This window comes from Apis florea, unplaced genomic scaffold (genome assembly GCF_048593485.1).
Source record: "Apis florea isolate Af1SG1 unplaced genomic scaffold, ASM4859348v1 contig_2350_pilon, whole genome shotgun sequence".
NCBI lineage: Eukaryota > Metazoa > Arthropoda > Insecta > Hymenoptera > Apidae > Apis > Apis florea.
Window position 1 is genome coordinate 5,156,687 of NW_028256565.1, and position 24,330 is coordinate 5,181,016.

The following is a 24,330-nucleotide window of genomic DNA, read 5'->3' on the forward strand; positions in this document are numbered from 1 at the left end:
ATAAATGCAGTAAGCTGACTAGTAAATTTTACAAATCACAGGTAGGAAGGGAGTGTTACATACACAATATAGAGGTAATAACAATTCTCTTTTTATATACATCTATTACTTTTACCGATTTTCATCACTTTTCTTCAATTATTACAATTTTATTATTGTTTGTTCTTTTGTAATTATAATTTATAAATAATCATTCTTAAAGTTTTTTTTTTTTTTAATAAACTTACTGCATAATTTTGGTTGATAGATAAGAAAAAATTTTTCATCAAATATTTTACATATGAATTGATATTTATATTTTTCAAGAATTTTTTAATCAAGTTATTATAATAAATAATTTGCATCACAAAATATATAAATACAGAAAGCATTTGATTTAATAGATTACGAACATTTAAGTACAAGAACAATACGTTAATTATATATTTGCAATATATTAAAAAGTTTCCTAAATTTTCGTGTCTTCCTTTGATTTCTTGATACAATTCTTGGTATAATTTTAATTTCAATAATTCTTTCTCTGTTAAAACTTTACACTTACTGCTAGAACTTTACGAACTTAAAAAATATTTAACTTAGGTATGAACATTATTATTTTTCAATAAAATAATTATAACTAGTAACCTTAAAAAAATAAATGAAACTATTGTGCATCTTTTACTTTACACAATTTACATGTTTTGAATACATAAAATACATCTATTCAAATAAAATTTCTCATGATATAAAAAATACATTACAGTTATAAAGAAAAGATATGTTTATAAAATAATGGCAGTATATATGTGTGTAATAATCTTGATTTAAGACATCAATATTTTATAATATTTAAGATAGATGCAAATAGTGGACATGAAACCGATATATTTTGTTATGACATAAGATAGATATAAATTTGGGCAATGAAATATAATGATATATACATAAAAGATAATATTATTGCATGATTAATATCTTCGATTTAGATAAATATATTATTATATTATTATATTAGATATATTATTTAAAGCAATAGAAAATAATATTTCGCAAACTTATATGAATAAAATAATATATGATACAAATAAAAATGAATAGGACAAAAATATAATTCCCGAGATTATGATAAAATAAACGTGATTAAAAATGTATTTAAAAACACGTTTTTATATCTATTCGTTGTATAAGTTTTTTTTTTTTAAGTAGATGCTTTAAATTTTGAAATAATTATTGATAATGTATTACTTAATTGATTAAAATGTGTCAAATTATGAATACAATTATGCAATAACAATATTCTTTCATGTTATAATAAAAGTAATATTAGGTTCCTTTGTGCTTAGCAAGGCATAATGATAAGAAATTTGTTTCACGTGAGATCAACCCACTGAAATAACATGTTATAACATATTAAAAGCGATTGAGTCAAAGATATTGATTCCTGTGTCGTCGCATGCAATTGTATCACAGCAAATGAGTTGAATTCATGTATACCAATATTTCATATTTCAATCTAATAACGCAAATGGAAAAATACAATGTTTCTTTCTGTTTCATCGCGTGCAATGTTATAAAGCTTTTTATAGTGTAAATGACATATTTCTTGGAAGAATAAGCTGTAAATCCTTGTATTAAATACTGACGGCATTATATGGATGGATAAGATCTATACGATTTTTTATCTAACGGATTGGTACCTGCCAATCATATCGATAAACATTCCTCAAAGTATGGTATATATTTCTTTTAAACTGAATATATGTAATTTAATATGTATTATCAGATGATAATACGAGTCACAATTCAAAACCATTATTATATATGTTACTATAACTATACAAAGTGCTTTATATCTTATAACGAATCTAATATGAGAATTTATTAATTATTAATTTTTTATTGCACTTCGAAAAATTGATCTCGAAAAATTCTTAAATTTTTTTTTATGAACTATATGCTCGCAAATATTTAATTCGTTGAATCTTTTTATGTTTTACTTTTTTAATTACTATATCTTATGTTTATCTCTAAGTTTTTTATGAAAAAAATTGAAATTGTCAGATACGCGTGATATTGTTAATAAAAGAACAATAATGCGTAACCATAAAAGAAAAAAAAATCTTATGTTAAATTTTTTCATGTATGCCTTCAATTTGACTAGATATAAAAAGGCATCAATATAAATTCATAAAAATGTTGGTTTTAATTGGACAGAAATGTAACTTAAATAGGAACATTTTTGATAAAACTATTAAAAATAGTAATTAATTACTTAAACTTCTACTTAAATTTTTAATAAAAAAAATTTATAATTTAGCTACATTGCTATATATAAAATTAATTGTTGATTTGATAAATAAACATATATATATATATATATATATATATACATATATATATATATATACATGTATATTAAAAATTACATACTTAAATGATATTGTATATACTTAAATATGTATTGAAGAAATGAAAAATATATTTTTGTAAAAGATTTTTCATCATTAAATTTGCTACAATTTAATTTCAAAAGTAAATTAATCGCCTACTTAGGCCGATGACATATTTTCATTAAAATTTATTATTGAATTATTTATTTTTTAAGATTTCTATTTTACCTTAAAACGATTCACTTTTAATTGGCCACGTGTTTTATACGATAAAATTTGCAAAACCTAAATCCTTAAGTATTTAAAAATTCTTATTTTAAAATAATTCTCTATCTATCTATCTTCATCGATTTTTTAATGTTAAAGACTAATTTTAAGATAAAATTGTAATTTAAGAATATGAACTTGTTTAGAGAGACCAAGAAAATTTTTTTAAAAAGGCTTAAGATATATGTAGTTCATTACAATAATATCATATAATGAACTTTTTTCTTCTATCTTATAATAAATAAGCGAATATTAAAGCGCTTTTCAAGCGTATCCAAAATATTTGTTTTGTGATGATTCTCTGTGCTATATTAATATGGGAAACGTTAGGATTATATATACGTGGATGATTGTCCACTTGTACTGGGAAGTTCTAGAGCAGCCGTACATAGTACTTTTAACAAGCAAATGTATCTATAACAAATATTCACATTATGTAACTAAGTACGTGCAGCTTTTATAGGCCTAGTGATTGATGATTGATTACATTTGCATTGTTCACTAGTTGCAGCGTTGGAATATACACGAGATGTAATATGAGGCAAAGAACCCAACAAATTAGGACCAGGTAGACTTCCTGCAAAACCGCTTCTTCCCAAAAAACTATGGGCGCATTTGTATAGCCTCGTTTGTAAACTTAATATATCGTCTAGATCTTGTTCACTATTTAATAATTAGATTATATATTAGATATTATATATTAAAAATATATGTCATATAATAATAAAATATAAATGAAAGAAAAATTAAATATAGACTTACTTTGCCGCAGCTAAAAATTTTTGGAAAAGTCGATTCGGAACAGTACGTGGACGGTCAACTGTATCCGCGTAAAGATCTGTTTCTCGATTATATAAATGTAAAAAGTCTGAGAGTTGTTTAGCCGTAACTGCAGCCCGATCTTTCTCGCTCAATTTACTACTTGGTAACTGTAATAAAAAAAAAATAAATAAATAAATAAATAAATAAAATAAAAAACATGTAAAATTCTAAATAACATAATTTACACAACTTACCGTGAAAAAGAATGGTGTTCTTAAATTACTAGCTGATTGTTGAAGAAATTTCATCACAAGATCGCAACATGCTGGATCCGCATTAGGCTGTGATATTTTACGCAAAATATGTCCTAAATATAAACCGAAGGCTTTTCTAGCTTCTCCAGGACTGAAAATTTTGTTAATTATGTGATATATAAAGTTTTTTGTATATTTGATTGGAAATATTGATACAATCATATAACCAACCTAAGCTTATTTCCTTCATGCATAGACTGCACCACTTGACTTTTATATTTATGCTTATCCGTATCTATATTCTCTTTACTATGACCACGATCTAAACTTTGTTTGTGCCCTTTTACCAACGCTCTCTCATATCTTTCATATCTGTAATAAGTTGTACCAATTTGTATACTATTATTTAAGAAATGGATTTTTTAATTTTTTATTATTTTCACAAAAGTACCTAGACAATCTGTCCAAGGTAACTTCGGGAATGATAAAATCAGTAGTACGACTAGCTGCGGGAAATAATTGTTCGTGTAACATTAAATTATGATTCGTATTAATTTGGTGTGGAACTCTGCCGGGTCCTAAGGGATCCGAAACTATTGGTATTCCAGTGGTTGGATCTATATATAAAAAAATAATATTAAATATAATATCATTTACAATTTATGATAAAAATTATTTTAAATATTGTACCTAAATATTGTGAATACATTTCCCATGATTTTGGACTAGGGAATATACGAACAAATCCTCCTCGTCGTTCGAATTGGGCTTTTGCGGATGCAACTATTCGTTGTTGTTCAATTGTTAATCCTGATTTATTGATATTACTTTTGCTCGCATTCTTTTTTCTTTGCGACAATGTTTCCGCCGAATGTACTCTTCTATACTAAAAATAACAAAATAAACCTAATATGTTTAATCATGATTCGTTATTCAATTAAAAACTCACATCAAAGAACTTACGTTAACTATTCTTTTAGTAGAAGTAATTGCGGATCGATTTAGTTGTGTACTTTGGGGTCGTAACATTGGATCAATCGCAGGTATTCCAACCAGGGTAAGCAAATCAGCTATTAATGCCGATTTCAATCTAACATCGAGCGGTGAATCGCAACCTAATGATGGCGTTAAATTGACTTCCAACAACCATGGTTTCAACGTATCATCAATTAAAATATCAAATCCAAATAATTCTAGAATAAAATATATAATTTATCAAAATATCTTTACCATCTTATCTATTTGACAAAATAATAAATCCAAAATTACCGAAACATGCCTCTGGATATTTCACAAATTGCTTGATACCACTGACAATTCCAGAGGCAGTTGCGAGAATCGACTTTATGATAATATCCTCTATTCGTTGCATGAGCAATTCCGTGTCCTGTCCCATTGATCGTAAATGTCTAAGTAATGCGGATAAGGTCCATTTATGGCCTACATCCTCCGCATCTGGATCTTCGCTCCTACAACACAGATAATTTATAGTAATGGAGTAATCTATCTTCAGACGTATAGCGATAAAAACGATTTTACTTACTTTACGTAATCCACATGGAATTTGTTAATACTATAATTGCACAAATGCATGCAGGGATTCCAAATATATTGGTTGCCACCATCGTACTTCACCGTGGCGAATCTCACTAAGCCCTCTTCATACAAATAGATCAATAGTGGGTCGTAATTTGTGACGGCTACATACAACCGTAAATCACATTTGTGCCCATCGACGAGTAGCGGATTATTTATGTATTGTGCAACGATTACAGATTCATCCGTAAGGATCTTTTCGGGCTACGAACACAAAAGATGCATAGTTCGAAATCAATACTTGTACATAAATTATATATATATTTAGCAAATACAGAAACAAAATTTCTATGTTCTTTGATATATATTTTTTCGAGTTAATAAAAAAAAAAAAAAAGCTAATAATGCTTTCAATGTGATATTGGCGCTATACGAAAACAAGCATGCAGGTGCAGGCCACGTTATCTATATTCATACCTAGAAATTATTATGCTCACACTGTTAACAATATAAATCCCACGTCCACGAGAACTGGCTTTGGGTTTGACAATCCAGGGCCCGCGATACCTGAAATGCGCAGTGAGTAATTCTCTCGATTCGCTGGGCAGCAGAAACGTCTGGGGTATAAAATCCAGATTTCGTAAACCCTTGCTGCGTTGCATTGCCTCGATGTTCTTGTACAATCGATCCTTGCGCGTTATTTCATACGATCTAAAGACAGAACGATAGATCTTTCAAATTTTCACTTTTAATTCCATTAATTGAAATTAGTTAAATTTCTTTTTTTTTTTTTTCAATCGATCTATTATTTTGAGCAGCATAAATAAATAATACATGCCTCACTGTGTTCCTCACTATTTAATATATTCTTTCGTGTGTTCTAAAATTAACTTTGATTTCCTTGGAATTATCTGTTAATTTCCTTGAGCAAATATCCGAAGATATTTATGTATCTTGGAAAATGATTTACATACCTTGGAAAATGATTTACTTTTTGATAAGGCATTAAATTTCGTAGAATATCCGGTTTTGGATGATTTCCCATCCACAAAATGTTAAAATCCATCTCATTCATAGAAACCTGAAAAAAGAAGTGTCTGTATCAATAAATGCCTCAATTTTTATTCTTTTAAGGATAAATCAACGAAAAATTAATCAGGCGATAAAACCTGATTAATTAAGCCTCGCTTAATAAATAATGCATGAGATAAGTTTAACAAAATGTGTCTATCATTGTCACATTGACACTTTTTAATATTCATGCCGCATTGTCATTCATATATATAGTATATATATATATCGTTTTCGTCGACCTTGTTGTCATCTTTCATAGAGACATGTATGTATATTTACGTGAACAAATTATTAATTATAGTATTTAGTGAATGCAGCAATGTGATAAGGTCAACGTGATTACGATAATTTTCGTATCTATGATCTTGTCTATAATTATATTTTCATTTTCACCTTTTTATATTATAGTTATAGTATATTATAGTTTATTATTAGTTGAATGTTAATGAACGCGATTTATTAGCGAAGAATTATTTATAGTATGAATATGATAAAAAAAAAAAAATATCATACGAGAAGACAAGGAAGTTATTTTAGACATTCAAGAATAATTGGGTAAAATTAAAATTACTTCATTTTATTTAATTCCATTAAATTTCATTTCTATCGATATATTGATAAGAAAAGATAAAGATAAATCAATTTATACAAATTATGCTAGGAGTGTGCAGGATTATTTCGTCATCATACAAATTTCAATCGATCTCACGCGGAAGAATAATTAATCCTTTTAATTATCTTAACCATTAATCTTCTAAGCCTATATATATATATAGTTTTTACGTGTATAATTGCGATAATTTTACCACGGTGTTTGATATTAACGAGATTTAAACAATATTTATTTCAGATCGCGTTGAACGAGCTTAATTAATGACTTGATTATTAATGACTCTAATTAATGACTCTAATTAAGATCAAACAATCGACCGGAATAAAAGATGATATCTATTCACGGACGATATAATCGTTATTGAAAGTAGCGAATTAAGTCTCGCACCAATTGTGTTATGATTTGTAAAATTATCAGTGTTAAATTATCGTATCTATATTACATTCTTAATTTTGAAAAAAATTAAATTTTTTGACTTGTACAATTTTTAAAATGAACCTTGATTATAAAATATCGAAAGAAAAATGCAAAAAGTAATTATAAGGATAAACGGAAAATAATAAATTTATGTACGAATTCAATCGATCGAAGAAAAACGAGTGAAAAACAGTTGTTTCCAAACTTTTTTCGAATTATGACTTTTCTTTTTTCGTAATTTCCTAATATCGTTATTGATTAATTGATTGAGAACCGCTGAGTTAAAGAGTAAGTTATTATCGTTCCTAATGCTTGAATCGCAATCATTTTTGACAATCATAAATCCACGCAAAAAATGTTCAAATGAGTCAGATAGCAATGGTCTGCGTATCTGAAAACTTTATGACCAATTGTATCGATGCTTTTAAAGTTCTATTGTTCTCCAAATATCGAAACTATCGAGTCGAACGATCCTTTACGATCGTTTTGCAAGGTCCTTCCTTTCGATTCAACGATCGATCGCAGAACTTCCTGGTTTTTGTCGAAGAATAAGCGTTGCTTCTTGTACAGTTAAATTACGCGTACAGGTGTTAACACGGTAACCTGTCCGAATTGGAGTAGTGCCTAGACTCTTTAAGGCAATAATTTATGCAAATTAATTGAATTTCAGCGATAGCCTTCTTACATTACCATCGAGACTTGGCAATGACGGTTAATGGTATGATTTCCTTTTAAAACAGTCAGGTATACAGGGTGTCCCGTTTCATCACGTAGTAGAAAGTTTACCGATCTAACAATAAGTTTAATGTAAATGCAGTATTATAACACCACGCGCATTTGCTATACGATGACCTAAGCTCGATAAAGAGCACCGATGATTGCGAGCACGTGATCTAGCGCGAATGTAGATCATATCAATTGACTCTAATAAGGATGGACCTCATCGTAATTCGATAACGTCCTCTTCGAGCCGTTCGGTGTCGACGAGCCATAATATAGCTCGTAAAGTAAAATTTGATGCGAACTTCTGCTGTTTCCATGAAATCCAATGGTGACGTTTCTCGATTTTTCGTTAGGAAAAAAAAAAAAAAAAAAGAAAAAGAAGAGGATAAAATATTTTTAAATTGTAATTATTATGGACGATAACTAATCGAACAGAAGCGGGCAGAAGATAAGAGGATTACTAATTTTGTTTACGAACTTCCAAGATGGATTCTTTGGGTAGAGCAGAACAGAAGACACGGATACAATAGAAAAAAAGATACAATGAAGAATCTGACGCGCAATAACTTCACTATAGACTACGTGACCATGGTCACGGCGACCAAGCTCATTGACTTTTCATTTATTGTTTTGTTTGCACATTCAAAATTTTTCATTCGTTACGTGTAACTGATACTTTTGATTTTACCGCGCGTTTGATTTCCAATAACAAATAATAACGATGATGAAATAAATACGAATGAAATAAATGAAGATCATCAAATCACTATTATCTTTTACAAGGATTTTGTATAATATTTTGTCGCATAATTGTTTCGAGCCATAGTTTTAGATATAATTTTCAATTTTATCCTTCGACTGTTTATTTCATCGGGTTTTAAGTGAACTGTTTTGATATCCGACTATTTAACTTGAGAAATTCGGCCGAGGTAGTTCTAGCGTGGGCAGAGAGCTAATATTGATAACTGAAAGAGTCATAAACAGCTTGAAGATTGAGTTAGGTTAGTCATCCCGATATAATGGATTTACTTTCGGGTTACGAGCGCAAAGGAAACAAGATCGTTAAACGATCAAACACTCCGACTGCAATACGTTCCACGGTGAATCCTTTCCTCTTACGATGTTCCCTCCTCCTCTCTATCCGACGCGAGGAAAAAAAAGAAAAAAAAAAACAAAACCGAAAATACACAGTCGAACTTGAGTTAAAGTTCCATGAAGCCGTTGAACCCTCTTAAATATCTTACGAACAAAGCCAAAGCCAGACGAACTTTATAAAGAATATAATCTTAAAGAGCCTCGTTACTGCCTTCCTTATTTAAAAAGTCCTACTTACCATTTTGAAAAGTCCGAGTAAATCTAAAGTTTTATCACTTTCTTTACGCGTTATCCTTCTTAGGATAAATAAATTAGACTCCTTTAAAGTTTGCACGTGCTTTCTAATTTTACTTGAAAAGGTGAAAGAAATGCAGAAATATAGCGACACATCTTGGGAAAAATGTTTGATAGAGAATATTTCAACTAAGAGGAGCGATATGCCTAGCAAAGGAAACGAGTTGGCCAGGATACATATTCGAGGCATTCGACGCTAATAGTATACCATATACCTCTCAAGGACCGTCTCCTCGTCTCGATTCGAAGGTCTCTGTCCCCAGTCACCGTGTTTCGATCTCAATAACGAGCGATCGACGTCGTGAATCGAACGGAAGGAACAGGCGATCGAGCAATGCGGAAATTTAGGAGGAACACCGGTGGCCAGGGACGTGGTACACATTATATATGTTTTCTACGAGAGTGATAGACGTACAGGACCGGTTAGCTTTTCAGTCACGGACCTTCCAAGGCGGCGCGTGACCCTCAAACCTTATCCCACCAGATCTGCCCGTGTCCTCACCTGTTGTCCGCCATAATCGCTGTACGAATATACCCGACGGTGAAATATACTACCTACCGAGTGTCACGAATTATTACACGACCGTTTTATCACTGCGTGTATAATTGTCGCGAACTCTTCCCCGTCCTTTTCGTTTCAACTTCTTTTTAACATATTTAACATATTTTTTTAACATTCGCGACACATTTCAACATATTATCCTTAACCTCGTGGCGATCTTTTTAACTTTCGACCAAAGTGGGAAAGCCTAGAAACAATTGTGTTGGTCGATAAAAACAATTTTTTCGAAATTAAAGAAATTATTTATCCGTTTGGCGATTATTCGTCGAATCGGAGAATCCAAATGCTTCGAGTATGCACTCTGGAATGAATGCAATTATAATTTTAGCAGTAGCATTGTTGTCACGAGTCTGAATAAAAAATTAAATGGAAATAATTATTGAATTATTCTACATGTATAATTTCCATCGATGTTTTTCTTTTCTTTTTTTTTTTTTTTTTTTTTTTTTTAATATAAACAAGTTTATTCTCGCTTTATACGTTTTTACTTTAAACGCGTCATAGGATAATGGATAATGGAACTAATTCGATGAATATTGCATATCCCGATCAATTCGAGATCTCCATCGTTAACTCGTACATTCCATGACGATATAAGCAAAAGGATCTGCGAAGCGAGAGTGGCACGAGTCGAGAGCAACATTCTTTGCTTCTGACTTTGCTCGCTTTTTTGCCATCGGGTTTGTCATCGAGAGGACATCTCTGATCGTCCGCTGGAGATCTGCGTCGTCGAGACCATCTCCCGAGTGTTGCAACCGCGCAAGAAAAATGAATCCGCGAAACGTAATTGCTCCAGGGAAAAATTCAGAGCGAGGCCCCCATCGTACGGAAACGCTGCGCGACACTTCACAGTCGGCGAACAGCGTTAAACCGGCGCATCAAGCGTTTTAAGGGGGACTTAATTGGAACGAAGAGACCGAGCGAAGAGATTCTCCACTTGTAGACACCACTGTCGTATCTCATCCTACCTTCCTCTTTTTTTTTTTTTTACTTTACCGCTCGAGGTTTGCTTTCACCTCGTATCGATCCCCTGTAATTGCGCGAGAACCATGAAACGCGACACCGTGAACTACTCCGGTAGTTTGCCTAGCTCGAATTTTCTCGGATCCGAAAACCGATTGTTATCGGGGGGGAGAGGAGGGAGAGGGGAGGGGGGAGAGAAAAAGACGAGGGCATCGAAAAAAATAGTCGCGGAAACAGAATAGTTGCGGTGAATTTACATTTGTTGTTTGCAAAAAGTTTCTGCAATTCAATAATGTGTATGAATTTAAAAAAAAAAAAATTTAACACATAATAAAAAAAATAACACATAGATAGCTAACACATAGAATTTTACGTATATTTGCATAATCATATGTAAATTAAAAACGTTAATTTCTAAGGTTGAATTTCATATTAGTATCATTAATGCGTCCATAATTAATTTCTCATAATTACGAATTTTAGAATCGCAAGATTTAATCGTCGTTTTTCTTTTTTTTTTTTTCTTTTTCTTTTTTCGTATTTCTAATATATGAGCGAACGTTGTTGCGAAATGCTCAATTGATGTTGAGGAAAAAAAGAGGCGTCCGTGTTTCAGCAGGGAATGTATAATACGTGTTATTGATATTGATTCACAAGTTCATAGACGATGATTAACGAACGTCTGCGTCAGCAATATCGAAGGTGACGATTAGAAGAAGATTCTGTTACGATCTATCGAAGAAAGGTATCAAAACAGAAGATGCGATGTACCTTACACGCGCGACAAGAAGGCAAACACATGGTCGCGCTTTTGCTCGCCGCTTTTACGTGAGCCACATATTGCGTTACCGATCAAGGATAACGAGCTGGTGTATGTACTCAACGATCCACAAAGACGGAGACGAACCACTGAAATTCTCTCTTCTTATCCTTCTCCTATTGATTTAAAAAGAATTGCACAGAAAAAAAAAACTCTTTGTCGGTAGACGACAAAGAAGGAAGCAATTAAGGTTTCCCTAACTCAATTCGCTCGAGTCTTAGAAAATTGTACTGAGTAGTACGAGTAAACGAAATTTGAAGGAGTAACAGGGTGTTATGAACGCAAAGAGACGAGAAAACGTATTCGATCCCTTTGAGAATGTAAACAGACGAAAATAGAGTGGAAACTTGCGAGGGTCGAGAGACCTCGCTACCAAATCCCGAAATAGTCGAATAATTCTCGAAATTTTGAGCCCTGCTATATCGAGATGCCCTACAACTTCGATACGCCAAAAATATTTCAATGGCACCTGAGCTTTTACAGAGACAAGAATATCGAGCCGGCGATTGTCCTCACATTCGCGAGACATCGTTGACCTCGTGCTTTCGATCTTTAAAATAAAATTTCAAGATAGTAGAGAAAGAAAGAAAGAAACATCTAAAACTTCAAAAGATCTAAAAGGAAATTTTGCGAGATGTTTCGAGCAATGTGAATGTGAATAATTAATTGTCTCGGCATAATTTATGATCCTCGATTAAACAAATATACGCGTCTCTATCTTCGTTGCAACAAATTACGTTTCAAGGCACATGTGTTTCGGTTGAAGAGCAATTGATCCGGATCGAACGATCATGAGACGATCCTCTGGAACGTCGATGACACCGACACCGCGTGTAATACCTCGGGAGGAGGGTATGGGGCGAGATCGCCCGATGACCCGCAGCGCAGAGGCGAATGACTGGCAATTAACGCGCTTTCCAATCACCAATTACAAATCGCAACGAATTTGCCAACGATTAAAATGAATGTTACTTTGAAAAAAATTATTTGATATTATGAAATTATATATTTCCTCGATCGTTTCATAATCTTTCGTGAAAAAGTACGAATTAATAATATTTTCTTTTGCGTTCCGTATCTTTGACATGTATATAATATCGATGTGAAGTCCAACGCGATTTCATACCAACCACGCAACACGAAATTGTGTTTCAAAGAGGATGAAAGATGATAGAACAACGTGCTTTCCTCCGGAAAATCGATATTTTTCACGATAACGCGAGGCATATCGCTGGGAGAGCGTAATGCACGCAACGGCGAGATATCCTGTAATCATTATCCGATAAATAAATAAAGAAGCATATTTTAAGGCAACTATGAAACGACGAGGGACCGAGAGTTGGCGGCTCGACTACTCAGCCCCAGAATGGATGGAGAAGTGTGTAGCATCGTGAGTGTAGTGGGCAAGCGAAAAGCCGGACGACGAGGTCGCGGGCCGAGCCGAGTCGAGAACCGAGTCCGCATCAGCCAGCAGACGCATGCGATTTCGTAGCGGCGGCAGTCTAGCACGAGCCGCCGCTCAGGAGACACCCGTAGGGGACTTGCTTGTTTCAAGGTAGGCACCTGACGCGATACCATTCTTTTCCTTTTCTTTCTCTCTCTAGACTATGATCAATCTCTCGCCGTTTCTTATTAACAACATACCGACCTAACTTTTCGATCACTTTTTATTTTCGACTTGAAATTTCGTCGCAAAACAGAGCTTAATTTTCACGAAGAATCGAGTGCGAACAGAAGAGATAAACAGGGAATTACGATCGATACTTTACGAGCTCGGAGTTATTTGCTTCTTTCATGAATTATAATATTTCGAGGGGCGATGAGCATCGTGGCGTTATTCGATACTGTTGCGAAGAATATATTCCGCTCTTTTTCTCGTTCTTTCTTTATGATTTTCTTTACTAATGTTTATCTAGTTAAAATACTACTTTTAATTCGGTTCGTTCGTATTGAGAAAATTGAGAGGAGTGTTATTAAAAAGTATTTGATGGTTTCGTGAAAGATATAGTTAAAGCCGTGTTATATGAGTAAAAGGGCAACCTATGCCAGAGATTTTGCGCTGCTTTTAGAAACATATACGCAACTGTTGAACACTGAATTTGGATCGGTTGGGAATACGAAATAGGAAAAGATTCGATCGAAATTTCAATTTAAAAATATTTACTTGAAATAAACGATCATTTTTTTCCTATTACTCGAAGAAAAGCGTTCTTTTAAAATGTACACGATTTATAGTTGAAAGAGTTTGAAAGTTTTGTTTAGATCTTATTGATACAGTGACACGTGGGTAACATATACTCAATGTATCTCGAGTATGCGTTACTTACTAGTTACTTATTTGTGCAACACGGTGTTTAAATCGATTAAAAAATATTGTATTGAATCAAGAAAATCAATGATCGAATATCATTAAGTATAAGTATATTTCCAATTAGTTCCAGTGATGTAGAAATGTGAACATTGAGTGTCAAGCCGTTTTAATACCGTTACTAGAAAGTAGCGTCGATTGCTCGCAAGTAGAATGAACGAAAAAAAAAAATGGTCCAGTGAAAGTGTCGCAGCAGTATGTCAGATTCGGTCGTGTTTGCCTTTATGTAACCGAACGTGTGAACGACACACTGTATTTACATATTGTTCGGATTTCGATGTTAATCGCGTCATGTGCATCACGCGAATTTCTATCTGGTTGTCCGATTGCGGCTTCTACGGAATCGATTTGAAACTTTGAAGATAACATTCATATTACCGAAATATGTGACCTACGACGCAATAATAAAGAATAAAATATCGAAGAAACCGATTAGATTTCAATAATTCAATCTCAAGTATTATCCAATCAGAACTGAATGCGATTTGCATATGTTTCTATTTGCATGAGTAATTATTTCCATGTAAAATCTAAGATATGCTTTTGCCGCGTGATTTAGTCTAAATCAAACAGTAGCTAGGTCTAGGTCAAGTTTAAATACAATTGCAATATTTACTTTTAATCTAAATCTAATATTTTTTTCAAGTCAAGTTAATAGCGATTATGTTTTCTAATCTTTTTTTTTTATTTGTGATTTTTCGTAATCGTTTTCATCATAATATTTATTCTATAAATTTAACGTTTAATATATTTCTTCTGATTTCGTTTGTGCGTGCATATAGATAGCTATCTGTGACGACTCGCAAAATTGCATTACGGTACACGAGGCGTTAGTTAATTAACAAGAGGTCGCGTGAAACCTTGCTGTTCGCGGACCGTTCTCCAACGTTTTCGCAATTATAGCATGCATCGATGCCACCTTTCTGTCACTCTCGCAACAGGTCTTTGATAATTGCTTAGACGAACATCGTTTATGTACAGAATAGAAATCGATTGAAATAAAGACGTTAGTGTGATAATAGCAGAGAAAAATAATCTTATGAATGATGTATTACTGTATTACTAATGTAGAAATCATTTTATCGATGATTTAGTTTTACGATATTATTTATTTATATAATGAATTAAAATTCGAATTTGAATTAAATTCGTATTTCATCTTGTCTATGCAATGTAAAAGAAAAGCCAATTTCAACGAAAGAATGATATATTAAATTATAATTTAATTAATTATATTGCCAATAACGAATAATCACTTAAGCAATGAATTAATATTCTTTCTAAATTAATAGAAAAAATTGATGATGAAGCTTGAAAATAATGATAATCGATTTGTTCACGATACATAATGATACATAAAAAAATATATACATATATATAACTTATAATATATAAATATAATATGGTGTAATATTTTTAGAACAAAACACATTTTTTAATTTTTCTGATTGATATATCATGACGCATAGAATCGTAAAAGAAAGACAAATACAAGTATATCAAATTTTATTTAGTTTATTAAATATAAAATAAAATACTTATTTTTCTTTTACTATTAAATTAAAAATTTGTAAAAATTTATTTTTACTTTGATAATAACTCAATTAAAGAATCATTTATTTAAACGTTTTGATTAGCTATTCTTTTTTCAAATACAAAACTAGAAAATTGTAAATTAAAGTTATATATTCATTTGTTATCAAAAAAAAAAAAAATAATAATAATAAAAAATAGTAGGAGTGTAAAAACATCTTTTATAATTACAAATTTAAAATATTTAGATTTATCAAAAAATAAAAAAATGATGATTTTTTGAATTTATGATAGTTTCAATAAACAATAGTTAAACAATGTGAAGAAAAAGCGTCGGCGCGTTCTGCCATGAAAGTTTGTGAGGATAGTAGCAACGATTTTTCGCTGCTCATAATTATACAGGAAAGTTGTTTATATAGAATGTTTTCTTCAGATGATTTTGTCATGATAATATGATTACGATATTCATATTAAAGTAGGAACTTGTAAAGCAAAAAAACAATTATTATACTGTGATTTAAACGTAGTTAACCTCAAAATTATAACATTGATCTTATTTCGTCTATCAGTATATGCAATTAATATTTAGTATTTAAAAAAAATAATTTTTTATACGCATATTTTTTTATAACTTTATAATTAAATCTATTTGAATACTTAATTTTTACGATTAAAATACTTCATAATACACAAGAAAAGAGTTGTAATAAATTTCATATATTAATTATCATGTGTTAAATTTTGTTAGCAAATTCTAGTAATTCCAAACTTTAATATTGTATATATATAATTAATAATATATAATTGTTCTTACTTAAAATATAAATATTGAAATAATTTTTATGTCATTATATTATATTAAATAATGTATATAATATTATAGTGAATGAACAAGAGAAGATGCCTGGCCACCGTCAGCCTAATTCCCTAGAGGGGCTTAGTTTGGGACGTGTGTGTCAACAACTCGACGGGACGTGCCGAAGGCTGCAGGTGCTTTCACAAGAATCATCCGCTGCACAAGTATTGGCATATGCAAAGCAGACCATAAGACCATATTATATTAATGCCTTGCCAGCACGTTTAAGATCTCAAGTTATTGAAGAAACTTCAAAAATGTTATATGGACCTGCATCTGATGGATCAACTTTAATTTCTGGCCCAGCTCCTTTATATCTTTTAGCCCTTCTTCTTGGGCATGATATAAAGCAATTAAAAGTGAATCTCTGTTGTTATTATGGATGTAGTCATCAAACATCATTATTAAAACTGCTTGCATCAGAAGGAATTGGACTTGAATCTTTAGAATTGGCTCGTTCTGCTTTATTAAGATTAGATTGCAAATTATTAAGATGTGCACTTTTAAATATGAAAAATTTAATGAGTTTAACTCTGCGTAATATAGCCAGTGATGCAGTGCTTCAAGTGGTGGGAAAAGCCTGTCCAAAACTTGTGCATTTGGATGTAGCTTGTTCAAGACAAGTAACAGATATAGGATTGAAACAATTACTGTTACAAGTAGAACTTCGAGATAAAGTACCTCATACTGCTATGCAAGAACCTACTAGTTGGTCTCGTTTAAAAACATTACTTTCAAAATTGAAAATGAAAAATTCTAAATCAGAAAAGAAGGAAAAACAAGGGGTATTATTAGAATATTATGAAAGCAGAAACTTTCTCTGTGACACACTTAGAGTACTTAATGTTGCTAATACTGGTGTTACCAGTGCAGGAGTACTTTTAGCTTTGGTACATGTCCCACGATTGGAATCTTTAGCAGAATATAGTCACATGGGAAGAGTAGTGGAAATAATGAATAAAGGACTTATTGGATTTAAAACTCCATTTAGTCTAACTCAAGCAAGAAGTAGCAGAACTACTCCAGTTCGTTTGGAACTTCTGGCGCAGGCTTGTCCAAGAGTAGAAAAATTACATATTTCTGAGCCTCATCATCCTCCTGAAGCTTTGAGACTATTTCCCTATGTTACTTCCTTGAGTGTGCACAGTATACCACCTCAAAGAGAATGGTTAGATGGTTTTTATGATTATCTTCGTACTAATGGTCATAATTTACGTGAACTTAATCTCAGAATAACTCAAAATGAAAATCCTATTCAAGTTGATTTGAAAGAAGTTCTTAGTAGTTGTTCTAATCTTAGAACATTTACTAATGATGGGTCAAATATAATTTGGACAGAAGGTGTCGACCCTCCTCCATTAAAATATTTGAAAAAAATTCAATTAGGACGTATAGTGAGTGCTATTGCTATAACAAAACTTCTTTCATTAGCACCAGAATTAACAGCATTACATGTTCATAGTTGTTTTGATCTCACTAATGAACACTTGGAAAAATTATTGAGTGTATCAAACAAGCATAGAAATCCAAGAAAGTCTGATAAATGTGAAAATAGTTTAGTACAAAATCTAACGTGTTTTTATATATATGAGGCCAGTAAAGTATCTGCAACTACTGTCCTTAACATGTTTAAAAATTGTAAAAGACTGAAAAAGATTGGAAATTTGGCAAATTGGGGTTTAGATTGTGAAGGTGTAAGGATGTTAAGAACAACACTTACTCGCGCAAATTTAGATGTAGATTTATGTCCAGGAGCTCATTGGTTTTGTGGTAATTGTATTCAGTAACAGATTTTTAAAAAATTTTTTAAAAATTTTGTCCATGACACAATTGGCTACTGTTTAAATCTGTTATACTTTAATAGACTGTAAAATTGTCAGTATTAAAAATAATTTTAATAAATATAAGACAATTTATATTTGGATAAATGGGAAGAAATGTTTATTATATAATTAAATGAATGTAAATTTAAATGCAACTCGTAACAGTAATTGGTCATCTTAGAATTTTTTTAAAAATACATTTTTGTTTTATTTACTGAATTCTGATTTGATTTTCTTGTATAATTATATACTTCGTTACAACGATAAGTACTAAAGTAATATTGAATAATAACATATTAAATATTAAATAAAGAAAACTATATGTAGAAAACTATTTCATATTATATATAGTAACTTACATTACAGTAATATTATTAACAAATAAATCAAAATATATAATACGAAATATACGATTTTTTTTATATCACAAAATATAATTATTAAATTAAAAATTCAGTTAAAAAAAATTATGCCAGTAAACAAGTGTCATGATAAAATATATAAAAAATGTATTTGTCTTAAATATAAGTTGTATCACTATTCTCGCAACTTGTATATTAATGAGTACTTAAAAATAGAAAAAAAAAATAAATAAATAAATAAAAATAAAAATAAAATAAAAAAATAAAAAAAAAAGAAAGAAAAAAACAAAAAATTAATTTCTGTTATGAACGAATGATTTGATTTTCTTAGTACATATGTACTGAAAATAAATAATTTTTTGAAAATAAATTTGAATTGTTTTTTTAATAACTTACCTCTGTTAAGCCGTGTGATTGCAGCAAAAGATTAATAAGTTTAGTGTCCGTTTGAAAAATTTTATAGGTCATGTGCAATATTTTCGCGGGAGGTTCTTTCGGAGGAGTTGCTAATGCGGAACATCTAAGAAAACAGTAAAAAAAAAAAAAAATATCAAAGATTACATTATTCTGCAATATAATTTATTGCATTGTATAATTTATTGTATTTTGCATATTATATGTAAATCATAAAGGAATAAGACGTTAAACTTACTTGAAACGTAAAATAGACTTGTTCCCACTTGGTCCACTTAATAGCCATTCGTTGTTTTGCGGACTTGCGTCTTTCGTTGTGCTATAAAATATATTTTACAAACTATTGCATGTATAATTTAATTATTATTAATATAAGTATTTTAATTTAATTAGATATTTTTAAATATTAAAATATTAAAAATATTAATAAAATCGATAAAAACTTCAAGTAACAGATACAATTTATATTATTCCTGTATCATTACTGCAAAAATTTCTCTCTTAGAATATAGCGCCCTCGAGTTTATCAGATGTCGGTAAAATAGAAATCGGATAATCTATTTTAGTATGTTTAAAATCATTAAAGTTAAATCTAATTTTTCATGAATTATGTTAATGAATTTTATTTTTTTTATCATTATATATTTTATAAAAAATATGAAATAATTTCCAATTAAAAGTTTAATTAAAATATATATCAAATTTTGACAAGAAAAGAATATTATATTTTTTTAACAAAACATTTAAATTTTTAGGCTGACTTACCTTTCTGTCGTTTCCAATTTGTGCGGCTTATGCACAAGAGGTTCCAAAGTCTCTTCACTGCTGTTCGATAATTGTGACATACCGGAAAGACTGGAAGACGACATTAGTTCTTTCGGTCGTTTTCCTTCCAGCTTTCTAGTAGAATTGCTTTTCATTTGAGACAACATAATATCTGTAATTTTCAAGCAAGAACTTATTTTATTTTCAATCGTAAACTCGAAATAAAATTTAATAAAAAGCATTTTCATCCATATCAAGATAGATAATGTCAGTCTCGTTAGTGGCGCGTAAAAAGATAACATGTTAAGGAGAGAGTATTCACGTAGTTTCTCATTGTTTCGTTTCGTGGGATTCACGAATGTGTTATCGCGCGTATTGACAGAAACGTCAATAGATTGTGTGGAAACGAGCGTGAAAGCCAACGAGACAAACTTTTACGGTCACGTTAACTGACATTCAACAAACCGACAGAATGGATGAACGAGTGAGTCGAAGGACAGTTAGTATATATACTATATGGATAGTTTATTCATCTTATTTTAATATTATCAAGTGTATAAATCTGTCGTATAAAATTTGCGTTAATTCTAACACGATGATAGAGAAGATTATTTTTTAAATAAAGAATTACACTTATTATATTCATTTGAAAGTTTAGTGCTTATAGATAGACAATCGATTTTTAAGATTCCTGCGTTACCATGCACTTTGCACTTCTACCACCTGGAATGTCAATGGGCAACAAATATAAACCGCAATATAGCTTGTACCTTGACTCTTGCCAGATTTGCTTACTTTATGTAGGTAATCAGATCAAGGTACGCTGAATGAAAAAAAATTAAAGACGAAGAAACGATTCGGGTCTATTCGACATTACAACTATTTGTCAAGTTATGCGATGTCGACGTTATATGTCGTAATTATATCTCAAAAATAACGTGTCGTCCTACGCTTTGAATAGCGTTGACGTTATATCTGTGAAATGTTCGAATGCCACCCCGATCAATTCGATCGATCTTTCTTCGAATGCGTTCATCGTTTTATAAATGAATTCGTTTATTATTTAAAGAGCCGATGACTGCCTAGAGATGTTTCTTTGAATAACTCCCGCCTCTTCTTCTTGTATTTTTATTAAAGTATAACAAGATACAAGATAAATGTTCGAAATCATTTTATTATGCTATTCGGATCTCGAGTGATCTCGAGTTTGCGAGACGTTGAACTCGTTTCAAAACCGGTTATAATGGTTACATCGAATAAAAAATGTAACATCCAATGAGAAGAAAAATTTAATTGACCTTGATTTTTTTTTATCAAATTTTGAATTACATTTCGTTATTGTATATCTTATAATATATAACAAACTTTTTCTATTAATATATATATATATATATATATACATTAGTTTTTTAAAAGTCCTTAACAATTCAACGCAAGAAAAAAAGTAATTGAAACCGATCTTTAAATAGAACGTTATCATCAAAGACAAAATCCTCAGACATATGTTTCGTGTATTACATATGCACGACATGTGGTCATTAAAAGCACGCACGTATATACTCGTGACTTCTTACCAAAAAAAAAAAATTGAAATTTATCGCTTTATTACGGTATCCCTTGCCATTAACTGGAATGAAAAGCAGGTGACAGAGGCATGGTCGCTGCATGAGTCACTATCATGATTTTCGTGATCGGCGTGGTGGGCATAACAACGAAGACGGAATTTTATTCCTTTTCCAAGTACGTTCATTCGTTCATCTACAGAAAAAGGATAAAATGATAAAAATGATTAGAAAATAATGTAGATTCATCCCCAAATTCGTCTATCCATTGCGCAGCAAGTGGGAGAAGGATAAAAAAGAAAATACGAAATTTGCAACGAGCCGCGTTCGATAACCACAAATATAATTTGTTGGGAACAAAACAAAAGCGACAGGACGTATCTGACAGATGTCAAAATTCCTAGTCTTTTTCATACGGCGTCTTAATGCGGTAACCTTCGCAAAAGAAATAAAATTAGCAATAAACGATAACTATTGATCATCGTGCCCGGAGAAATTATTCACGACAGCCTATCGAGAGACAATGTGAGAGCACGCGCGCGTACCAATGCCAGAAATGGAAACGCAACGAGAATGGACGAGCTTGCAATTACTCGAGAGCCCATTAGGAAGCGTACCAGGATTGGTAACAAGTGCGACTCACAGACCGTGGTTCCGATATCGTTTCCGATCCCAAGAATCGTGTCCTTACCGGTGGAGATCATCTTCGAAATTTTCTCCTATCTCTCCTACAAGGACCTTTACGCCATCAGTCACGTGTCCCTGTTTTTCAACCGGCTCGCATACGATCCATTTTTATGGCGAACTTACGAGGTATATACGTCAATCGATTTAATTGCACAGCTTTAAAGGGAAGAGAAAAGGATGAATCTTAAAAATTTTTAAAACCATTCTTATTTATTAATTATCCGTATCCTTATTTTCAGGTGACGAACAACGAACAAGATACAGCCGAGGTGATTAAGGAGCTGAAGAGGATGCCGCTGCTGAAGAAGTTCAGTATAAGTGTCAGAGCGGATTGCGACGAGATCTTGCGGCAGATCTCGCTGACGAACAAAAAATTAGAGGAACTCCACGTTTCTAATTGCACAGGTTTTATATTCCCCTCTATCTCATCGTCAGCTCTTTTTTTTTTTCTCTCTTTCTTTTAATTAAGTTTTTCCTCGTCTCTCGACCTCATGCGGACCGGTATCGACAAAGCTAAGAGTGCGGAGGACCTTTGGCTTGGGTTCAAAAAACTCTGCCCGGCTGAAATCTTTTTATCCGTTTCTTTCTTTCTTTCTTTTTTTTTTTTTCATCTTGCACTCGTTTTCTTCTTCCTATCTGTCTTTCCTATATCCTTCAAATATCCCGAGTTCGTCATTATCAAAATTGGAAAAAATACGGTGGAAAAATGGAGAAAATAGTTTTGGCTACGTGTCAAGCAAAAAAAAAAAAACAAAAAAAGAGAACGCGTCTCTGTAGTTACTATTTCCTAATGGTGCATTCCAGCCTTCTTTTGCCGCGTCCCGCACTGCAAAGTAAGCACCCCCTCCCTTTGTCATCCATTTCGTTGCCCCTTTATCTTCTTCTTGGTCGGACGATGACTATCACGCAGTCACAAGGGGGTAGAAAATTTCGATCGATTCGCAGGGTGTTCGCGTATGATTCACACGAGATAGAATGCGCTGTTTGACCTGGCAACCGTGTTTACCGCGGCTTTGACGTAATTAGTATTCCAAACACGTTTCATTGCATTCGTCTGCAGTGCGGGAGAAAAAAGATGGGCTCGGACGATATATTTATACATATCGTTTAAATAAATCGCACGCCTTATATTTCTCTTCTTCTCGCGTCGAAGCGCGTCAAGCTTCCCCGACGATTCGAATAAATCGATCCTAACTAAGATATGTACGAATTCCTCTCACGCGGAATGCAATCCATGTTTTTCACAATCAGTCTCTCTTTTAACATTCCATCGATCCGCTTTAATCGATTCCGCGACGATAAATTTCTAAGCAACAACATTTAACGCCGAGGATACCGTTCACCGGTATGTTTGCATACTATTTTAATGGCCGACGAAGTGGGGCGCGAAACACAACGTGTACAATTTTTGCATACATCTACATACGTTCTGACGTACAAACGAAACGCTTTACTTAAGAGAGAATTAAAACAGGGAAGAAAAACGAGAAGAAAAATACGTATTTAAACGGAATGACACGTCAGTATCATAATGATGGAGCAGAGGAAACTTTCTGCCACAGGTTCCACGTCGAAATTGTATCTACGCTCGGGCTACCTGATCCGCATACTGGAGAGGTGCCGTAATTTGCACACGATCAATATACTGGGGAGCAGATTCCGCGGCCGGAAGTTCTATCGGCTGTTGGGCGACATAGGGCCGCGTCTCAGATCCGTGTACGCCCCAGCGACCAAGTCGCAGTTCTGCACGTTCATCAAGTACGCAAGGCAGATCAGCGAGACTGATCGGGAGACGATCTGCTCGATGTACATCGGCGTGAAGAGTTGGGCGCCCTTGTACTACTTCGTCACGAAACGGGCGGATCGGGTCTGCACGGCCCTGATCAGCTATCTCCACAACGACATCCTGCTGATCGATGCGAATCGATCGATTCACAAACTTTCCATCACCGATAGAAGGAACACTTAATCGAGAGGTGTTGAGAGGCTGAGGTCCCTTTTCTTCTCTCTACGACGCTTCGTCGAAATGTCGTTCGAGAAGAATAATACAAGCCCTCCTCCCCCCGAACATGAATATTCACGTTTTACGATATTCCTTCGAGAATGTATATGTAATCATGCCGTTCTATTGTACAAATACATGTATATATAAGTGTATTTGGTTACTTACTTGAAGAGTAGATTTTCTTTTTTTTTTTTTTTTTGATTTAC

At 32.4% G+C, this 24,330-nt stretch overlaps 3 protein-coding genes across 12 annotated transcripts in view; 2 read left to right on the forward strand and 1 right to left on the reverse strand.

The window, feature by feature from the left end:
• Positions 1-2,460: 2,460 nt before the first annotated feature.
• TTLL5 (Tubulin tyrosine ligase-like 5) overlaps positions 2,461-24,330 on the reverse strand; it is a 29,637-nt gene continuing 7,767 nt past the window's right edge. For 5 of the 10 annotated variants that reach the window (XM_012490392.3, XM_003696725.4, XM_086904525.1 and 2 more), the window contains 14 exons: positions 19,871-20,042; positions 19,344-19,424; positions 19,088-19,211; positions 6,163-6,269; positions 5,686-5,899; positions 5,196-5,452; positions 4,922-5,121; positions 4,616-4,845; positions 4,343-4,538; positions 4,104-4,269; positions 3,884-4,024; positions 3,653-3,803; positions 3,399-3,565; positions 2,461-3,299 (listed from right to left, as the gene is read on the reverse strand). In XM_012490392.3, coding sequence (XP_012345846.1) covers positions 3,077-3,299; positions 3,399-3,565; positions 3,653-3,803; positions 3,884-4,024; positions 4,104-4,269; positions 4,343-4,538; positions 4,616-4,845; positions 4,922-5,121; positions 5,196-5,452; positions 5,686-5,899; positions 6,163-6,269; positions 19,088-19,211; positions 19,344-19,424; positions 19,871-20,037 — 2,424 coding nt within the window. In that variant the 5' untranslated portion in view covers positions 20,038-20,042 and the 3' untranslated portion in view covers positions 2,461-3,076. Of the gene's footprint in view, positions 3,300-3,398; positions 3,566-3,652; positions 3,804-3,883; positions 4,025-4,103; positions 4,270-4,342; positions 4,539-4,615; positions 4,846-4,921; positions 5,122-5,195; positions 5,453-5,685; positions 5,900-6,162; positions 6,270-19,087; positions 19,212-19,343; positions 19,446-19,870; positions 20,278-24,330 lie in introns of those variants that run through there. The other 5 variants (XM_012490395.3, XM_012490391.3, XM_086904524.1 and 2 more) reach the window with 5 other exon arrangements.
• On the forward strand, positions 12,949-19,061 carry LOC100868177 (uncharacterized). Its single transcript, XM_003696731.4, has 2 exons — positions 12,949-13,304; positions 16,534-19,061. Exon 2 carries the CDS (start codon positions 16,551-16,553, stop codon positions 18,291-18,293), a length of 1,743 nt encoding a protein of 580 aa, XP_003696779.2. The 5' UTR covers positions 12,949-13,304; positions 16,534-16,550; the 3' UTR covers positions 18,294-19,061.
• On the forward strand, positions 20,495-24,276 carry LOC105736325 (uncharacterized). Its single transcript, XM_012490405.3, has 3 exons — positions 20,495-22,245; positions 22,359-22,524; positions 23,682-24,276. The coding sequence occupies exons 1-3, from the start codon at positions 22,006-22,008 to the stop codon at positions 24,086-24,088; spliced, it is 813 nt and encodes a 270-aa protein (XP_012345859.1). The 5' UTR covers positions 20,495-22,005; the 3' UTR covers positions 24,089-24,276.